The following is a 20,257-nucleotide window of genomic DNA, read 5'->3' on the forward strand; positions in this document are numbered from 1 at the left end:
CCGGTGTTCTTCGCACTGACGTTGCACAGGCCTCGACTGAAATGCGGCCGAGCTCTGCCGCGGTGGTCGAGTGACTAACACCCGTATTCAGAAACGCTCCTTCACTCAAGGGCTCTCCTCGACTTGAAAAAGTCGATGGCAGCGCCGTCTCTTGGCAGACCAAGTCACTGCATATCAGCAATAATCTGCAGTGATTCTCGAGAAGCACAGCGTCAATATCGCCCGCATCTCGGATAAGGAGTCTGAGGGTCCCGTTGCAGTCTGGTACTTTGGGACCGTCGTCTGTATATTTTACTCCCTGTAACATCCTTTTATGACATGATAATAAACTGATTGATTGATTGAATATCAGTCGAGCAGCGGCGCAGTGCTCAACTCAGTAGAGTGAAGGATGGGATTCGAGTTGAGGAGCGTTTCTGAATACGAGGGTAAGGCACTCGACTGCTGACCCTCCGGTCGCGGAATCGGATCCCAGCGGCGGCGTCTGCATTTGCGATGGAGGCGAAAATGCGGTAGGCCCGTGTGCTCAGATTTCGGAGCACGTTAAAAAAACCCAAGGCGGTAGAAATTCCCGGAGCGCTCCATTACGGCATCTCTTAAAATAATTTGCTGGTTTTGGGACGTTCAAACCCACATATCAATCAATGAGAAATGCGGCCGAGATGGAAGAGTCGGAAGCGGCACGTTGTCTGGATATTATGTTTCCGTTTAGATAAACAGCTTGGTCCTCAGTGAAAAACTGGTTTGTTCTTATAACTACTCATATAAATATTATGTCAGCTTTTGCAGTATGGTCAGACAAAATCACTCCACCTTCCCTATTTACTGGGTCCCAGGGCAGCTTTAAGACGACAGAGTTTTTCGCACTACAAGTGCTATGTTATTCTCCGCGATCCATCATCATGTTGTAAGCCCATTGCAGGGGGAAAGGCCCCTGTGCTTTTTTCTTTCTAAACACGAGGATAACACACTAAGCGCCGTAGGTTTATCAGAATTTTGTGCTTTTTCGCCTCATACAGTTTTCTTTGCTTACCCAGTTGAAGGCAAGCAGAACAAAGTTAAATCAGTTGATCGCGCACCATAGACATGCGAGCCAAAGAAGAGCAGGCGTGCGACGACGGCAGGAGACGAGCGGTATCACTCGTACACAAACCAAATTGCAGCTTTTTCACTCATGATGACATATCAGTAGACTGCTGCCATTTCTCGAATGCCGCCGAAACGCCAAGACAGAATAACGCGGTAGTGCTTGGTGTGTGTTCATAAGTTGTTTAGAAGCCCTCTAGAGGCATTTAAAAAGCATTTCTCGAAACGGCGTATTTACATTTCAACAAGCGTTTATATTCATAACTGCGCCTAAGTGGTATTCCTCTTGTTGTTTTTTGAGGGGGGACGGGGTCTTCAGCTGAGCAAGATGTTGATGAGGTGGGCGTAACATTCAGATGCTCGTTTTCGTCTCAATCATGGCATTTACTACCAAAAACTTACTTCGCGGGTAAGGACAATACTATACATAATGAGAAGTCAGAACTCAGAGTTTTGATTTGGTGGTATTTGAGACAAACTATATGAGATTGCCGCGTCTTTTCGGCAGCGGCTTTACTCTTCAGCTGCCCTCTTTGGCCACCATTTCTGCGGTCGTCGCCGAGCTTCCTTGTTTAGAAGCACAAGCACTCATTCTAATGAATGCGTCGCTCACTGTTGAGAAAGCGACTACCATGATGAGAGAACACGTTCGGTTGCCGTGGACACATTATAGACAGGCTTACACCCAGGCATCCAAATCTTTACAACAAGACGCCCTCGTCCCACGCTGCTCCAAAATGTCCTTTATAAATAATAACATTATAACAATCAACCCATATCAGCTATTGACAAACTTCTATAAACAAACACATTACTATTGATGCGACAAAATCGTGTCACTATCTTTGCTAAGACAGTTACAGAATGTCGGTTGCAAACAACGATGTTGGAAGCGATGTGCATTTGAGTCACCCGAATGCGCCAACAAACGAATGAAAGCGACACGCATGAGAGTAAACAGAGGGGGCTTCGCGCACTCAACGCGCTTGCCTTCGCATTCGTTCGTTATACTATTTACATTGAAATGACTTCATCTAAAACTTTCAATACAGCGCTTATAATAACACCCAAATGCTGCATAACACAACACCGAAAGCCTCATGCAAAGCACTCTTGAAACAACAGTTCATCTGAGTCGTGCAAACATATGAATTATCAGCTGCCCGCTCCCCACCAGCCTATCATAGATCGCCTGTTCTACCTAAGAAAAAAGAAGGCTTCAAACTGTAAATTAGCTTAACAAAGAAGCGGTTTCAGTTTATAGAAAATGAAACTATAAATTGGGAAAACTTGATATGACTGAAGAGGGATTGGCTTTTGTCTACGCGGAATAAAAAATGCTGTAATGCAAGTGCGCTGAACTTGTAAATATTAATACAACGAGAGGTTATAAAGGCTAAGCTATTTTTCTTGTTGCCTTGGAGTGAATGCAAAGCGAAAGGAAATTTTGCCTGTGGGTATTTGCAGCCATATGGTATACATTAAAAAATACTTTGTTGCACGGCCGCAATGAACCTGACGAATCGAACGAGGTCACGCCATTGCGAAGTGTGCTGATGTGAAGCGCGTAAAATAGTTGCTCCATTGGCGCTAAATCCGGCAATAGTTTGCGAGCCCTCAATCAAGCACATTCAGCACAAGAAAATTGACGGCATGTCATGCACTTATATTCCGTGCGACGGGGCACAACAACAACCAGGCAAACGCATGCAAGGCAAAGATGGCCGTCAAAAAAGTGCTCACATTGCAACTAACTTCCTCATACACGGTTCCTAGTGCCTATAGAAGAGAAGAGGGAGAGAGGAAGGGTTAAACAGAGCATCCCTTCCAATGGCACACAAGGTACACATTTTCAATCATACTATTGTTCCATAAAGCAGCAGTCGCAACGACGAAATCTATGATGCATACGCATTACGGAGTTTGCGTAAAAAAGCACGTACAAATCCGCCTATAAGTGACTCACCACCCGTTCGCACACAGGAAAGGGGTTTACTTATTACACACATGCTTGAATATCATATCTTAAGAAAAAAATCAATTTATAGCTTTGGAGCGTGTGTTACTGAACAACCGCCATCTGACAAGCTTGCATCTCCTTTCTGCGATCGCTACTTTCACGACAAGAATACAATGGGGCGTTATACAGATGGGCGAATGAGCTCCCTCCGAGATCTTTCTACGACGGTCATCCCATCTAGGCAGTGCGGAGCGCGTGGTCGCAGCACTGCTAAAAAAAGAAGCTATGGACCATCTCCCCGAATGGAACCCTGATAGAATACGAAGCAGCAGCGGTGTACACGGCGTTGACCCGGTGTAAACGAGCGTCGAAGTGGGTGCTGGAAGAACAGTTTGAAGGAAAACTCGGTGTATAGCGTTCACTCGAGGAAACATATCTTTGAAACGCCAAGACAGGGGAGGCGGGACGCGTTGAAGACGCTTGCGCTCGGCTTTCTTGGCTCGTGTTTCGTCGGTGTTACCCGCACGCCACCTGTATTCTCGAACGCGATCGGTGGTCTTTACTCACACCTCTTCGTTGTCGCTGGCCTTCCACTGCCCAGGCTTGCGTTCGGCTTCCCTAGCTCGCGCCTCGTCGGTGTCGGCGCGCCAATCCCGAACGCGATGGGCTCCGCTAACCCTCGCAACGCCGGCGACAGCTGGGAAAGCGCGCACACTGGCGGGAAGCATGCCGTGACCCTCGCGAAGGCGTCCCACCCGTCGGCACGATCGCGTGGCTAGCAGCGCCACGCTGACCACATTGTCAGCGCCGCGAGATTATTGAGGTGCGCGCAGCGTACGCACTTGCCAGCTCGCGGCTTAATCTTGCCGGCAGATAGAGAGAGGTGGCGCGGGAGGGATGATGCCATGATGATGTCCACGTGAGGAGCGGGCTCGAGTGTTGTGAGCGGTGAAGACGGTGAAGCGAGGGAGCTGACACGCGGCGAGCGCGCGCCAGGCATGGGGAAGAGACGTCAACGTGCACTGCTAGGAAGGCGTGAGCTACTTGGCACCGCTCCAACACCTGCGGTGAGGGGAGCGGTGCGGACGAACGGACAGCGTCACACAGGCTAGTCAAGAAGCTGCTTTGCATCTAAAATGGCTACAAGAACGCGCGTGACGTCAGAAACGCATGTTGTCCAGTTGCGGTGATTGTCAAAGAAACACCGAGCGCGTACACGTTAGCGCCGCCACTAGATCAGTCAACATTTCGGCAGTGCAGGGCCGTTGGCTTGATTGCCGCACCATCTTTTTGCCAGCTCAACACGTGCCTCCCACATGGGTGTTCGTAGGCGTTTTTCCTCTTTCGGGCAAGTTCTTTTGTTTCACTTGCAGTACCAAAACTTCTGCTCTCCAAGGTAGAAAGGGTGCACTTTTCGTGCTGCTCGTTTCACTTTTAATAAACATAAGGACAGGTTGTCACTAGCAGGGCTCGTACATGGCGACAACCCGGCTGTGAGTGGATACGTCGTGAGCGCGTTGAAAACGGAAACAATTCATTGTAGCCCTGTGATATAACTTATAGCTCTGTGTGCGTGAATGCGTAGTCTGCGTAACTGAGAGATGAATCGTGGCACTCGCTGACGTTGTGGCGTAAGCACTGCTCCTCGGCAAGAGCAAAAGTGGTAAACACTGGTAATCACCGTGGGGAGATGAAATATGCCTAATTTATCAGGTGGAAGTAAAACCGACGCACCAGACAGCGCATCTGCCATTCACTTAGAAAACACCCCACTGACGACACTGTTTCCTTCGTCGTCATTTTCACCGTCAATCTACTTACTTCGTTTCGTGGCACTGTTTTCAAGTCACATGGTCGATTATCCTCCTCCTCCTATGCAAGGAAAAGAGTGTTATCACTGAGGACGTTTTCAATGTCCATAGTAGATACGCTGTTTGGTGCGTCGGTTTCGACTTCATCGCCCCACCGTCATTACCCGTGGCCGCCTTTTAAAAATTTCAAAGTGGCTATCGACCATTCCCAAGAAGGACTTAAATTCGTCCATTTAACCTGAATGCTTAATTCCGTTGGTTAAAAGTTAATTATGTTAGTAATATCGTTACTGCCGCAATTTATGTTTGCATAGGCATCTCAAGTTGCCTTCTGCCACAGTGAAGAGAACGCCGCAGGTAGCACGCAGGTACCCCATTTATGTAATTTTTCAATAATAGTTGACACATGAAACACCCTGTACATACATGCCCATTCTTTGCGATTGACACTCTGTGCCAGTCTTATTGAGATTACTTACGCTGAGTAGAAAAATTTAAGCCCGGTACACTGACTGTATAGTGGGCGATGCTGGCAGACTGCCACTGTAAGCTTTAAAAACTCAGTGAGCGCTTAAAGCCACCACGTTGACCGGCTTTTAGAGGCTTGAGAATGGCGGCGCGCATACCCGGCGCGTCCGTTGCGTCGTTTGGCCGCCTCTCCTATTCCACTACTCTCATGAAGAGCGCCAATGATGCGTATATTGTGAGTTTGATCCTGTCGAGCCTCCTCTCGCCGGCTCCCTCCTCTTAGTGCCACTCCAACTGATCATCGCGGTTATCAGCCCAACCAGATCAACATTTAAGGTATTGGATATATCTTCAACTGACACCTACTACTTTTAGTATTTTTTTTAGTATATGTACTTTGGAAGTACATATAGTTCCATACCAAGTACATACACAAAAACCAAGTACATACTTGGTTTTTCATCGCATGCTACCTCATTTACAAGTGTTAACAGTAAAGCAACGTACACGAGAATGCACACAAAAGCATTGCATACGGTGCAATGGTTTTGATGAGTTACGACTGCTTTGATTGCAGCGATATTTCCGATGGAATTGTTTTGCTCTTTAGAAACGCATACGTCATTAACGGCTATAGGAAATGACCTATTGCAGAGGCTTACGGTGAAACGACGAGTAGCCGGAGTACGGCAAAACAAAAGCTTGAAACTGAACAGTTTTCCTTGTGCACTAACAATAATTTAGCAAGTAGACGCTGCGTATGCGTCGAGCACAAAAAATCGCTGCTGACAGTTTACGAAGCCACGCCTGTTTTCTGGAAGGACCACTTGCTTTTCAACAAGTTTTTGTAATTACGGCGTGAGGCAAAGGATGGCGTCGCCGTAAGCACAATATGGCTTTAATTTTGTCGCAATATATGACTATGCCGTTCATTCGCTGCCATTTCGACTACTTTTCGTAGTCAGTAGAAGCCCAAATAAGTATTGAACCTATTATAGCCAAATCCAAGCTTTCCTCCTAAATACTACCAATAGCTATATAAATTTCAGCAGTAGTGCACGTTTGAAGTATTTCAGAAACAGAAGCGTATTAAGAACGAAAATTGTTCAAACAAGTCCACCCATATTTTCAGTAGGAAACAACCGCGTTGTTATTTTCTCAGCTTAACTTCGAGTGGCTCCAAAGAATTCAGGACATGCTGTGCGCAGTGAGCTGATCGAGTTGTCATTTTGTTGAGAACAGTGCGCATCATGGTCATGAGCGACCTCAACACCGCGAGAACTTGTAGCCTTTACAAGCCTTTTTCAACATATAAGATTTTATTCCACTTGAAGACAACCGTCGAGGAACTGATCTCAAATACTTCTTAGTTGTGGCTGCCTGTGTGTTCGGTGTGAACGCTGATACGCGAGCGCGCGTATGACTTGCTATATTTTCCTTTTGTCATTCTCGCTTCTTTTTTCCGCTTCCCCTGCATAGGATAGCGAACCGGGTACAACCTGCCTGCCCTTCCTTCCACTTCTCTCTCATTTTAAGTGGACTTAACTCTTTCAGAGAAAAAAAAATTTGTTAGTGAATATGTGACACCACAGTTGCCGGAGTCTGATGTGTGAAAATGTGGATGTGCTTTGAAGATGTGGAGATAGCGAGTAATATTACAACTAAAATTGACGCTTGGCGAACATTAATGGGCTCGTGAAACGTTCTGCAAAAATTTTGAACTACATCTGTTTTCAGAATCCCGGCAGTCGATTTAACACTATACCTCAACTCGTTCGATGGTCTGTGCGCAATGAATACAGAAAAATGCGCAATATCGGTTTCCCAGCTCACGTTGCCGTGAACTGTAGAGCTGACGTCACTTTAAGACCGCCAATGAAATTTCCCTGCCGTCGACAAAACATGACGGCGCAGCGATGTTTTTGAGCCTTAGTTGACCATGGTCCGTAGCATCATAGTGTTTGGCGCCGTCAACACCATCTGGCTTTCCCGAACTACAGTGCCCGAACTACAACGTCGTCTGCTTGAGGGGAGTTGACTCAAGAACACGGCAGCGGCGGCGATGACGACGGCGAAGAAGCCTGCGCCCTGCAAGCGCTCGTATCGAGACTGCGTGGTAGAACCTCCGCTCGTGGAAGCTCAGACCACGAGTTTTCACTCTGTATGCCCATACTATCGGAGACATCGAGGTTGATAGCTCGAAGCAATGCTAAGCGCTGTGGTTCGCTGGGCAGCTTGTGAGAACGAACATTGTTTGCACTTTGATAAGTTGTGTGTGCGGCACGGTCTGACGACGCACACCGTTTACACGAGGACTAAGCGCTGGGCACAAAGTGCGATTCAGCGTCTCATCCGGCGTGTGACGCCGCACGCGGCTTACGACGATTCACGACACATGGGGCGAACGAGCCATCAGCGCTCAGGCTCCGCCCACGTACGGCACCTCAGCTCGCACACTCGGAAGACATCGTTTCCTCTTACAAAATAAACCGCCTCACGCAGTCATGGTTCGTTGCCTAATAACATTGCTAACAAAGCTACGCCTTCGCGAGTGACAAACATCGCCAAAGCCTACGTTCATTCTTGACTACGAGCGTATACGCCTAGCAAGGCCAACGTTCTCGATAGCGCCGCACGCTTTTCAACGTGAGCTCAGTCGAGCGCTTCTTTTTGCCAACACGATAGAAACTTGTACACTTACGTACAATGCTTTACCCGTGCAACTAGTTTTGTCGACGGCCTTGATCTAAAGAGTGGCAACAAAGCCAGCCGGTTCGCCGAGACGGCTGGTGCCACTGTTTGTTTACCTGCGAAATAGCCTTCCATCATGGCTCGATATCTCGTTGGTAGTTCGGAAACGGACGTTGCCTTGCAGAAATAGCACACTTCAAGCAGCACTTCATTCAATCATCAGTTATATCCCACCAGAAACAGTTTATCCAACATTTTTCATGCCACCGGCAACGGCGATATGCACAAATGCCAAGGCGATCGGGACTGTCACAGTGCAAAAAAAAAAAAAAACAAAGTTTTTGACGGGCGCCCGCCAATGGCGCCTCTTGTCACGCTCCCACGCTGCCATTGGCCGCGGCCGCCAGACCGGTGCAGTTGTCGCGCAGCTGCATTCAGCAAGTTGGGTGATTGCTCGGCAAATCACTCATTTTATTGCACAGCATACAACTCAAAGCACAATATTTGCTTTATTATTTTCCTTTTCTAGGTTTCTATAAATTAGTACTTTGTAGCAAAATATACTAATATAGGCACTAATACGTAGTAAATATTGGTGCCTATAGCGGCCGATGGTCGCGCATGGTCGCTAGCGATCCCCAAAAAACTGCGACTTCTAAATGTCGTCATCCATTACAGAATGGATATTGTGCCGAAATATTTTGGAATTGGTATGTCCAATTCCTATTAAATCAGGGAAAATTGAAACAAGGAAGTTTCAATTTTCGTTTCAAGACCCCTTTAAGGTCTATTTGAAAAGTAGCTCCGATACCTTCCGTGGATATGTGGTACAATACTTGATTGCCACGTAAAAAGCAGGGGTTCAATTCGTGCTAAGACCCCAATATTTATGCTTAAAAATCATGGGTCAACGCTGTCGATGCGAGTTTTTTTTTTTTGTAACGTTTGCGCGTTGAAATCACCCAAGTGTGTTCTCATTCCAGCGCAGATACAAAGTGTCAATCTAATGTGCCACGTACCCACGTACCAGTGGTACATATGCACTTGCGGCTGTGTGCCACTGTCTGGCGGAAGTTGTTCCTTGACGTACGCGACGGTATTGTGACATTATTCATTCACTCATTCATTTTTTATTTTCATTGTAAAAAATATACAATGAAAGAAAAAGCTGCTCTGGGCAGCTTGAGGAGCTCTTGGCCCCCGTTCTCTACGGTGGCAGCAGTTGGCCAGAAGCCGCGAGCTGTGCTAATGTCAAGAAGTGCGAGCCATATTCATTAAACCATCTTACCCTCCTATAATAATTTTGGTTGACCCCAAGGTAAGGTGGTGATCACGTGAGCGCCCAACCGTTATAAGGATAAAAAGACGCTCGATATGCCTGTAGTACGCAACAAAATGCTTCTGATTTAATAAATGTCAGAGTCACAGTGCGGAGAGTAATTGTAGGAAAGCAGTTGGGCCACTCCAGGCGTGCACTAATTTTCGTTTGTAAACAAACTGCATACCTCTCAAGCCTGTAGTTTGGCATAAATGACGAAAACGTACATAGCAACGTACCCGCCAGATTTCATTCGAGTTTATTTACGCCGCAATATCGCAGGGATTTGCCTTTAGCAAAGACGTGTCTCGAATTGCCTGCTCTGCAAGAAACCGAGCTAACCAAATGAAGAAATTCCCTTGGGGCTACGCAAAACAACCTCGTCTCCCTCGCTCCTGCACAATGTTACAACAATTTCATGAACAAAAGCAATGGATAAAGGCCTACCTGAACTCGAACTTGTTATAAAAAATAAACAGAAGAGCAAAGACGCAAAACAGGCATCGGTTTCTTCTTCTTGGCAAACGGCAACGACGTGCTCCGAAGCGCCGAAGGGCTTCATTGTGCGCAGCGCATGCCACAAGCAAAACAGAAGAAATTCCGTGCCCTGCTGTGAGGCTAGTGCCGCGTAACAAGCGCACAGTGGTCTTTGATTGAGCCGGCGCCATGTCGCTCGCCCGACTGGGTGAATGAGGCGCGCGCGGCCGCATCCTTGGGTTCCCCTCTCAAGGGCAGCTTCCAACGACTTATATTTACGCACGTCGCGGCCCGGCAGAATCAGCGCGAGGTGTTTTTCAAGAGGAAACCTTGGCAACGCCGAAAGAGCGTGCGTGTTCTCGTCGCATATGCAGTGAGCTGAGTGAATCAGTATTCGCAACATTACGTGGCACCGATCACCTTTGCGCAGCACACTTGCGGTGTCAAGCCAGGGCTCCGGGTTCATTCGGGTTTTTCACTCTCCAGAATTTTATCCTGTTTCGTTTACTTCTGAAGGTGATGCTCATTCGGTAACGACCCACCTTGCCACATGGCGTGCTTTTCTCAACGGCTCATTTACACGGGATATAATTAGTGAAATATGCAAAATGTGCTTTCAATCCTGCAACCGTTCACGTACAAACATGACAGGCATTATAGGCTACTAAAAATACAAAGGCTTCTTTGCCATTTGCTGTGATTAAAATCGCTCCACCACGTCACGACGAGTAATCGAGCAAGCCGACGCGGAGGTCCAAAATTGCCGTTGCCCTGCCGAAAATGGTTATTAACCGGGCTTGCAAAAGCCGCGGGATCATCTTGAGCAACGCCGTAGCCAGGACTATGACCCAATGGGCTCCTTAATGTATGATTACGAGAAACGCTGCAGTGGACGGCTTAGACAATTTCTTTTCAGTTGCTGTGCACCACATGGTGACCATCTGCATGGTGTACACGACGGACTCGAGCATCTCAGTGCGTCATCGAAATATCGCGGCCGGGATTCGATCCCGCCACTTTCGGGTGAGCAGTCGAGCACGATAACCAGTAGAGCACCATGGCAAGCCATGAGGCTCTTTGACGAGCACATAAATCGAGAGTGTCCTGCCTTTCACCAAAGTAAATCTCCTGAAGCAATCGCAAGACTCAAGGTGACGTCGGCGTCAAAGATAACAGTTCTGTTCATGCTGACACATTTCATGAAAATATACTCCGCCTACTCACAAAATCACACCTACTAATTGAACGATTTTATTATATTGAGAATTCCCGTAATAATTTATTTGAGGTTATCACACTTTGGACGTGTAGAAGTATGCAATTAGTGAACTTCCAAACGAAATAGAGCACGAATAAAGACGAAACAGTATTAGTATAGTTTTCTAATAGTAAGACAACCGTTTTCAAAACACCCTGAAATTCCACAGTGTTTTACCTAAACAAATGTTCACACACTTTCCCCGAAGAACTTTAGAGCTACTTTTCACCAACTCAAAATACCTCGTCCAATTACAATAACTGAGGTAAGCTCGTAGACAGCAGTCACTACTAGCCACTTGTCGCCTGCCTTTAAATAAAATTGAGACAAGAAACACTGAAGACTTTTTGCCCAACACAACAAATACAGCTCAAGATGTAACAAAACACCTGAAACTTTTGGCACTACATATACCATAGCTTCGTAAATCGGCCAACTTGAGTGTTGAAAGTTCTATCTGAGACAGCCATTTACAAAACCACTATACTCGCGTCTGCTGTTATTTGTAAAGCTGAATAGAGTCGATTTCCCCAGCTGTAGCAGCAGCACAGTAAAGGGTGACCAAGGTTTATCTTAGAATAAAGGCCTTCATCCGGTAATCAACAGAGCATCGGCAGTCTCGTAAAAGGTGGGCTACATGCACATCGAAAATTCGATGAACTAAATAGAAAAAGACCTTTAGTTGTTGTTTGTGTTGTGGTTCGCCCGTCGTGGCTTCGAAAGGTATTCGGCACATCCATTATGTATGATTTCATTCGAGTAGCGAATTGAACTTAAAGCTCGTCGAGTCCATGTTGATGTTTTAAACATTACAGCGCACCGTTTCTACTCCGCATAAAATGCGCTCTCTTGCACTTATTGTCAGACTACATGGCTAAAATTTGGTTGCTGCCGATTTATATCTGCCCTAGGTGCGACGGGAGGTGCGACGAGAGTTGAGAAATATTTGCTCAAGATGTTCCTCAAGAAAGGCAAAGAGGTTTACCGGAAAGTGGACAGAACACACATACGCGAATACTGATACATTTGCATTTCGGTGACGCTAATACTCACTCCGCAAATAATTATTATCTGCAGGAAAATATTGTGAACTATGTTAAGCTCATATAAACCTGTTAATAGAGCATGTCACTCGAAGTACTGCCCAACACGTGTTAATGAACAAAATAAGTATAAAGTTATTTCATACTCAAGATTTGCTTTGCTGAGGTGGCAGTACATTTATTTGCACTTAGGCAACAGCAGAAACAGCCTTAGGGCACTATGCAATATGGCCCGATTATGATGAAACTCTTTCCGAGCACCGGTGACAACGCCTGCGGTACTTCCAGCCTTCAGCACGCGCTGCATTCCATTGGTTACCAAGATTCGCGGCGTCACGCTAAGAACGGTCACCAAAGTTCGGCGCTGTTTTCAAACCAGAGGCATCTTCTTTATTCCGAGGCAGTACACAACGTCGAGCCAATATTGATTTTAGGACGGCTTTGGGAGGCCCAAGCTCGGGTCGACGTTGCCGGCGTGCCACCGATATCGGGGGAGCCGTTGACTATAACCGGAAATATTGGGCCGGCTTAGCCGCCTTTCAGACGATGTTGGCTTTCACCGGCAACATTAGCCCAAGTTTTCCGTTGTTTCACCGTACTTTGGTCGATGTGGGCTTAGCCCGTGACTATCACTGCCAACATTGGACCAAGTTTGCCGCCCTCTTGCCGACTCCTGCTGATAACAACTTAGCCGATGGATTTCATCGGCAACATTGGGCCGGTTTTTTTGCTGTCTCGCCGTCTTCCATTGACAGCGACGAAGCTGAAGGCTTTCCCTGGAAACGTAGGGCCGAGTTTGCCGCCGTTCCACCATACTTTCGCCGATGTCGGCTTAGTCGATGACTTTCACTGATAACGTTCGATTGAGCTTGCCTTTATGCAGCCGTGTGCCTGGATGGAAGCGTGTAAAAATGGTCAGCCGAAGGCTTTCCCAAGCAGTATTTTGCCCTTATTTGGGTGTTGTTGCCACTCTTGAAGTAATGTTGGCTGAATCAATAGTTGGATTTCATCAGAGATATTGAAGTACCTTCTTGTCTTCATTCACTTAGTTATATTGCGCTGTTGCGCATTCCAGAAGTCTTCGCCAGCGACACAAGTAGGGGTTTCATGGATGAAAGGAGCAAGCTTCCGTTATTTATTAACAGAAAGTTGTTTCATAACAGAAGTTGTTTTGTTACACGTCGTGGTGGTCTTGCGCCTATGGCGCTTGACTGCTGACCCGTAGATCGAGGTGTCGAATTTCGGCCGCGGCGACCGCATTTTCGATGGAGCGAAAAATGAGAACCGTGAGCTTAGTATTAGGTGTACGTGGGACAACTCTCGTTTTGTGATGTTTGGGTGGTTTTGGGAAATAAAATGTAAAAAGCTCATTAACAAACTTAATCCTCATAAATATTACGAGTAGAATTGTTGATGAGCTTTTTTACACTATAGCAATGACATTTACCTATAAAGAATACACCATATCGTAATGAGATAGAGCATTAGGCACTTCGATGCTTGTCGCGTATAAGCTACAGAAAGCAGCTACATAGGGTAGTGTACTCGTGAAAATATGAAAGTGCTAATATGTCGTGCTAATGCCACACCTACGATTCGGGGTGCGAAGTATCACCGACTCAATTGCTTACATTTTCTTCTGAGCTTCTCTTATGATAATGAGCAACTGTATTCACTAGCACAGGCACTTTCCTACCTCAAAAGAGGGCCTTCAATAGTATGACGTACTCCTACTAAATGACAACCAGTTTTCAATGTTACTATAGTCATCATCATCACCAGCAGCCTGACTACATCCACTGCAGGACAAAGGCCTCTCCCATGATCCACCAGTCAATTCGGTCCTCTGCTCGCTGCTACCACTTTGTACCCGCAAACTTCCTAATCTCATCTGCCCACCTAACTTTCCGCCTCCCCCTAACCCGCTTGACTTCTGTGGGAATCGAGTCAATTATCATTAATGACCAGCAATTATCCTGCCTACACGCTGCATGCCCAGCACATGTCCATTTCATCTTCTTCATTTGAACTATTGTATCCTTAACCTCAGTTTGTTCCCTGATCCACTCTGCTCTCTTCCTGTCTCTTAAGGCTACACCTACCATTCTACTTTCCATCTCTCACTGTGTCGTCCTCAATTTAAGCTGAACCCTCTTTGTAAGCCTCCAGGTTTCCGCTCCGAACGCAAGTACTGGCAAGATGCAGCTGTTTACTATAGTAGCAGCAGTTTAGTATAGATGCAGCTGTTACTATAGTATTTGCACTTTAAATTACAAACCATTATTCATAAGCCAATTTAAATGTAGGCCTTTTTGGTAAAAGCTTTTGCCATTGCTAACATATTACGCGTCAGTATTCAAAAATAGGAAAGAGCGGTCCGCTTAAAGATGCTTTGGCTAACGAGTCTGCCATTTCATTCCCGCAGTGAACAGGTACCCATGACAAGTGGTATTTTCTCAGGTTTTCTGGTAGTAAACTACTAATCATACTCGTTAGAGTTGAAGTTTTTGCTGCAGAGAGTGCAGTACACACTGAGAGAGAATCAGTAATTATGAATGCTTCTGATTCATTTCCAGCAAGTTTGCGAAGTGCTAGGACTATGACAAATAATTCAGCCATAAATATAGGAGTATAGTCTGGTAATAGAACTGAAAAAGACCAGTCGAGAGAAGGACAGAAGATGCTTACTCCAGCATTTTCGTTTAATACGTATGCAGCCATCACAATAATGTTGTTTATAGACTGATGAGTCAAGTAATCACGTAGTTTACTATTTCAATATTGAAGGGGCATTTGTTTCGAATTAGACGAAAAATATATTCAAATTCTCTTTGAAGTATTCAATTAAGCATACTTGATGAGGTAATCTGATAGATATTTACATTTAGAGTTCCTACATTCTGGATAGATATGAATTGTCTATCGCCTATAGCACATACCCGCATACCAGTGGCACATAGCAGCCCACGTGTAAATGTCATTCGTCTGGCGGAAGGGGTTTGACGACGTAGCCAACGAGATTATGACATTATTCATGTCATGACCAGCAAGTCATCTTTGTCAAACATTCTGATCCACCTACACAAAGTTTTGTTTACCTCAAGTCAAAGGGGTCATCACAAGAGCACCCAGACCTACGTGACTAGATCGATAGACACGTATACACGGACGTTCAAACAGCCGCCAGTAGGAAAAACAAATGCTGCGCTTTTAATACACAATGTTCGCTACATCACGAAACGCTTCCCACTGCTTGGAGTACTGTTGGCATACCTTAACTGACACCTCGTTTTAACGAAACTCGTCTCCCTACCACTTGCTGTTGTCCTGTCGTAAAGGCACTCTTTCCTTCGCATCCTGAGCTTGAAATAAACTGAACAGGAAAGCGGAGAGGGTCTCCCGGCACATTGCATTTCCTTCGTAACAAATGAATGCCTCGGAATCGCTAGCTGGATTCCGTGCTGAACGGTTGCGTCACCCGCGATCTCCGACGCTTGTGTAGCTCTCGCCGATCGGCCCGTCGTCCGTGAGCGACGCCGTGCAGCTCTCGCTGAGTGATGCCCCCTTCTCGGACTCCTTCGATCGTGTTCCCTTTCTTTGCTATCTCTTCTATCTTCTTTTTGTCGTTCCTGTGTGGTGAGTGCTCTTTCTTCTTAATTTTCCAGTTATTATTTTTACATCAAAAGCTGTATATGACTAAAGAAACTAAAAACTGTCCAGGAACGGTGTCCCAACTGGTCTTCGAATACTTTTTTCTCATGCACTCCATTCTTAGCGCTGTAATTAAGCACGTGTGCCATTGGTTGCGTTGTGAGTGACGTTGTTCATTTCGTCGCACTATGGCGCCGAGCACGCACACATCAGTTTCTCCTGAAACCTTCCATATGGGTATGCAACGGACAACTCTAGAAGAGTGTCGACAGTGGCAACGTGAGAAAGCTCAGACTCGCCGGGCCCATGGTGCACAAAAACAGGCCCGGAAGGCCGAATGCCGGCAGCAACTACGTACTGATAATACGGCAGCTTCCCAATTCGCGTTTAATCGCGAACGGGAATGCAAGCGTCGGTGGCGGGCGGATCCTCCAAACCATGCCACCGAGTTAGCTCACGGTCAAACGCTTGAAACAACGCCGTGTGAACAGTGATTGCGTGGTTCTTGAAAAAGAGAAAGAGGCACCTAATTTCTGTCTTCCTATAGGCGACACTGCGCAGTGCCTACGCCTAACAAGTGGCGTTGCGGCATCAAAGTGATTATTGCGGGAGCGGGTTCGGCAGGGTGAATGCCCGCTTTCGGTGGGAGTTTCTCCAACAAAACTATGGTTTTGGCTGGGACGTCTGCAACCGCGCATGGTTCGAAAACACTGTGATTAACACATTGCGACATACATTTACCCACTCATCACACTCCTCCATAAGGTGATAATGCGTGGCACAATGTGTGACATGTGAAAGCCAAACGTGTGTGTATCCGCAATGAGAAGCAGGAACATTTAACCAATAATTGTAAAGGGCTTCAGCGTCATGTCGCGTTGAACCTACTGCTAAACACTTGGGTCGCACGTTACAGCTTTCACTTGTCAACCATTTGTATGGAGTGTTTGGGCGGTGATTTTTATCCCCCTTGTCCCATCATCTACAAGGAGCTGCGCCGTGCTACTTATTAGAAACACAGAGACTAGGTGCATTTTTCCTTTCTTCCAGAACCACGCATCCAATAATGCATGTATCACCTTCCCACCTGTCAGTGGTGACTATGCGTTACAAGAAAATGCCACAAAAACGCCAACGCTGCTTTCGTAACCTTATGCCTTGCAGCCTTACCTACTTCCTTGCGGAGTCTTTTGCTCTGGGTACAATTTCTCTTGTGCTTGTATTTAAAAACACATCGTTGCCCTATCTAGTGAGGACAGCTACTCTCGTCCCTGTTACCCAGAATTCCGAACAATGCATGCGTCTTGCTTAGGGCTCACACTTCGGCGCTGTCAAGAAAGCCGACCACCGAAGCGGTGCGGCAGTCATGAGGGGCCGATGCTTCTGTGGTTCTCTCGCCAGTGCCGGCCACGCAACACCGGAATCCACCCTGCAGCCTGCATCGAGTGCTCGCACCGTCTCTACGACTTTGGCGACCACATCATCCTCTCCTTCGACTTCACCGGTCCCTTCTGGCGACCCGAAGGACACGACGATATCTGCGCTAGCTGCGGCAGTTCATGCGGTTCTCGCTATATTGCCACCGGATTCGCCAGTTTGCGGTTTGTGTGCGGCAGCGCTGCTCGCCCACAATACCATCGCAACCAAGGATTGGCCATCTGGGCCGGAAGTGGCGCTATCACCGGGACCAACCAGACTTACATAGAGAGTTTAGGAGATCCCACAATCTTCTTGCCCGCGTTTAGTTGTGCACACGACTGTGCCTTCACTTTCTTGGTGGCTGTCTCAGTCAGCTGCGCGCTGAATTGGTTCGAGCGCATGCAGAGGAGGTGGAGCGAATGAGTCCCACTTTACTTTTTTGATCTTCTCTTACCTGTCCCTTGCTATTTCTTTTATACCCAATACCCCATCCCTGTGTCGACCTGTTGGAGTGTCATCTTAAGGATAGACTGGTGACACTTCTTTCTTCTTTTTCTTTTCATAACCACTTAGACAGAGACTATCTTGTGTAGTTAGGTCCACAACGTGCGCCAGGTTCGCCAGAAGTAGGGTAAATACTGTACTTGTAGAGTACTTTTTTGGCATTTTTCAGCCAGAGTAGGGTAGTAGGACGGTAATGCAATATTCTTATTAGACTTGAGGCAATTTCCCCGTTTTTTTTTTGCATCATTGACCAGCGATAAATGTAGACGATACGCGCGAAATATCTCTGGATCATATTTCTTACGAGATCGGAAAGCTAAATCTATCTTTAAAATAAAATTTTATTCTTCATTGGCACGACACCAGCATAGCGCAGAGACGAAACTTAGTCCGTGACACATCCTGTGCTATTGTTATTTACCAGAGCTGGTTTGTTCCTTCTCCGTTCTCTTCTGTTTGTTCGTTGCGCGGACGGCTTTGGGAGTTTCCTGACGGTGCTTGGTTGCAGTTATCAAGATGAAACCCTCAGATACTTTACCGAACCCGGAAAATGAGTGTCGGCGTCCACGCAAGTGTTACAAAAAATTGTGGCAAAACAGCTTCATCGTAACGTCACAGATTACCAGAATTTGTCATGGCATTTTGATCTCACAGTGACATAGCTGTCTCACAGTGCCTCAACCTACATCCAACTGCGTATTTCAATATTTGATTACAACATGCTACAACGTTGTCTTATCTTCGCCACGCATGTGCATTTTTCTTCTTATTTTCACTTTATATTCCCGTGTTCTAAGGCACACTGACCTTGTTTCAAACAAGAAAGCTCTTCCCCTCGAATCATTATAAATTATTCCTCATTTGGTGTTTACCTTTTCTGTAATTACGCAGAGACAACGAACATTCCACATGCAGATTTCCAATACATTCTTTTCACCTCTATGACATTTCCGTTTGCGTTCATTGATACAATGTCATTCACACTGCCAGTCGTTACTTGCTCGTGAGTCCCATAGTTCTTTTTTTTTCAACTGTTATTGAATGCTTCTTTCATACAGATACGGGAATGCCTTCTCTTTCCCTTTGCTACACTTCACGTTCTCTGGTCTGTCTGCGATAGTAATTTTAAGCAGATGAAGTCGCTATCAACTTCAACGTCACCGCACATCTCTATGCAACACAGTAAATGACATCATATACTTTATTGTTGTTACAGTAAGCTATATTTAGGCACAAGGTTAAACGTAGGGTGAAAAATAAAGTTCTGTACAGTAAACTATATGGCGATTGCGACAGTGAATTAAGGTATTTTTTCAAGAATAGTTGGAAACACTTACGTGCACACTGCTTTGACCCGATGTCTCTGCGAGGGTTTTCGCCTGTCAGGCTGGTGTTACTGCAGACTTGACTGATAAATGCCGTTAAGAGGGGAGGAGTTGAGGTGACTGTGCCAAGTCAATTACATAACGGCCTGGCCGTATTTATAGAACTCTGCCGGAACAGTCTTCGCTACGGCCTTCAGTAAACTGTTGCTACGACTGCACTTTTTTATCAGTGAATGAACCAATGTTTATTTCTTATGTTTAATACTACTTTATGAAAAATACGTGGGAAAAACATGAGCTATGCCTCACAGAGGCCATGTACCTCCAGCGTATTAAAACATTTTGTTACGTCATGTAGTAGAACTTGATTGACAGTGAGTGAAATACGCGAAGTCATTGTACATTTCACACACAATGCGCAAAGAAAGTACAGTCATAATTATTCGACATAGTTGTTACGCTACCATTGCCCCTGTTTAACTAAATGCTTATATGAAAACAGAAAGAAATCGTGTTATGTATAAAAAAGCCGCGGATTTGCCGCAAAGGCGAAGCAATGAACGCGATATCAACAAATTCGAAGATCACGCGCAGAATGGAAAGCAGATAAAAACGTGACCCGCGTTTCTCACGCACAAATGACGCACGAAACGTACTCACAGGTACAGATGAATGCGAATAAGCGTCTCAGTAGTTACATTGCCCTGTCTGAAAAGGGCGCCCTTTTGCAAACAAAGGCTTCAATGGTTGCAGTGACCTTTGTGCGCCCGGTAACTACAACAAAATACGTACGACACGTACGATCCTCCCCACTGCAAGATAAGAGCGCGCGATCGAGCGTACACCCTCTCATGCTCTACGCCAAAGTACGCGTTACATGAGAGCCGGCTCGTGCTCACTGCGCCATCTTGCTCATAATGCTGAAAACACGATAGTTCTCCCCCACCCCCCGAGATGCCTGCTAACAGCGGTAAGTGGTAGATATAAATAGCTTGCCGTTTGAACGTCCAATGAGGTACCCCACGGTGGCTCAGTAGTAACGTTTGGCATTCACAACGCGGAGGTCCCACGTTTGATTCCGGGCACCAACTTCTTTTTTTCAGCATTTTTTTCTTTCTTGCATTTCATATATATAGATAAAATACATATACGGTGCACGACATCGACGCCGACGTCGGCGCCCACGCCGACGGCGAAATCAAGCCGAGAGTGTCCATATACTTGCGATAGCAAGTATATCGCAATA

At 46.2% G+C, this 20,257-nt stretch overlaps 1 protein-coding gene across 10 annotated transcripts in view; it reads right to left on the reverse strand.

The window, feature by feature from the left end:
* LOC142777415 (uncharacterized) overlaps positions 1 to 20,257 on the reverse strand; it is a 498,660-nt gene that overhangs the window by 192,105 nt on the left and 286,298 nt on the right. For 6 of the 10 annotated variants that reach the window (XM_075881769.1, XM_075881774.1, XM_075881771.1 and 3 more), the window contains one exon: positions 2,830 to 2,865. The exons of the other annotated variants lie outside the window; for them this stretch is intronic. In XM_075881769.1, the coding sequence (XP_075737884.1) occupies positions 2,830 to 2,865 (36 nt within the window). The remainder of the gene's footprint in view (positions 1 to 2,829; positions 2,866 to 20,257) is intronic. 10 annotated transcript variants of the gene reach the window in all.

This window comes from Rhipicephalus microplus, chromosome X (genome assembly GCF_043290135.1).
Source record: "Rhipicephalus microplus isolate Deutch F79 chromosome X, USDA_Rmic, whole genome shotgun sequence".
NCBI classification, from domain to species: Eukaryota; Metazoa; Arthropoda; class Arachnida; order Ixodida; family Ixodidae; genus Rhipicephalus; species Rhipicephalus microplus.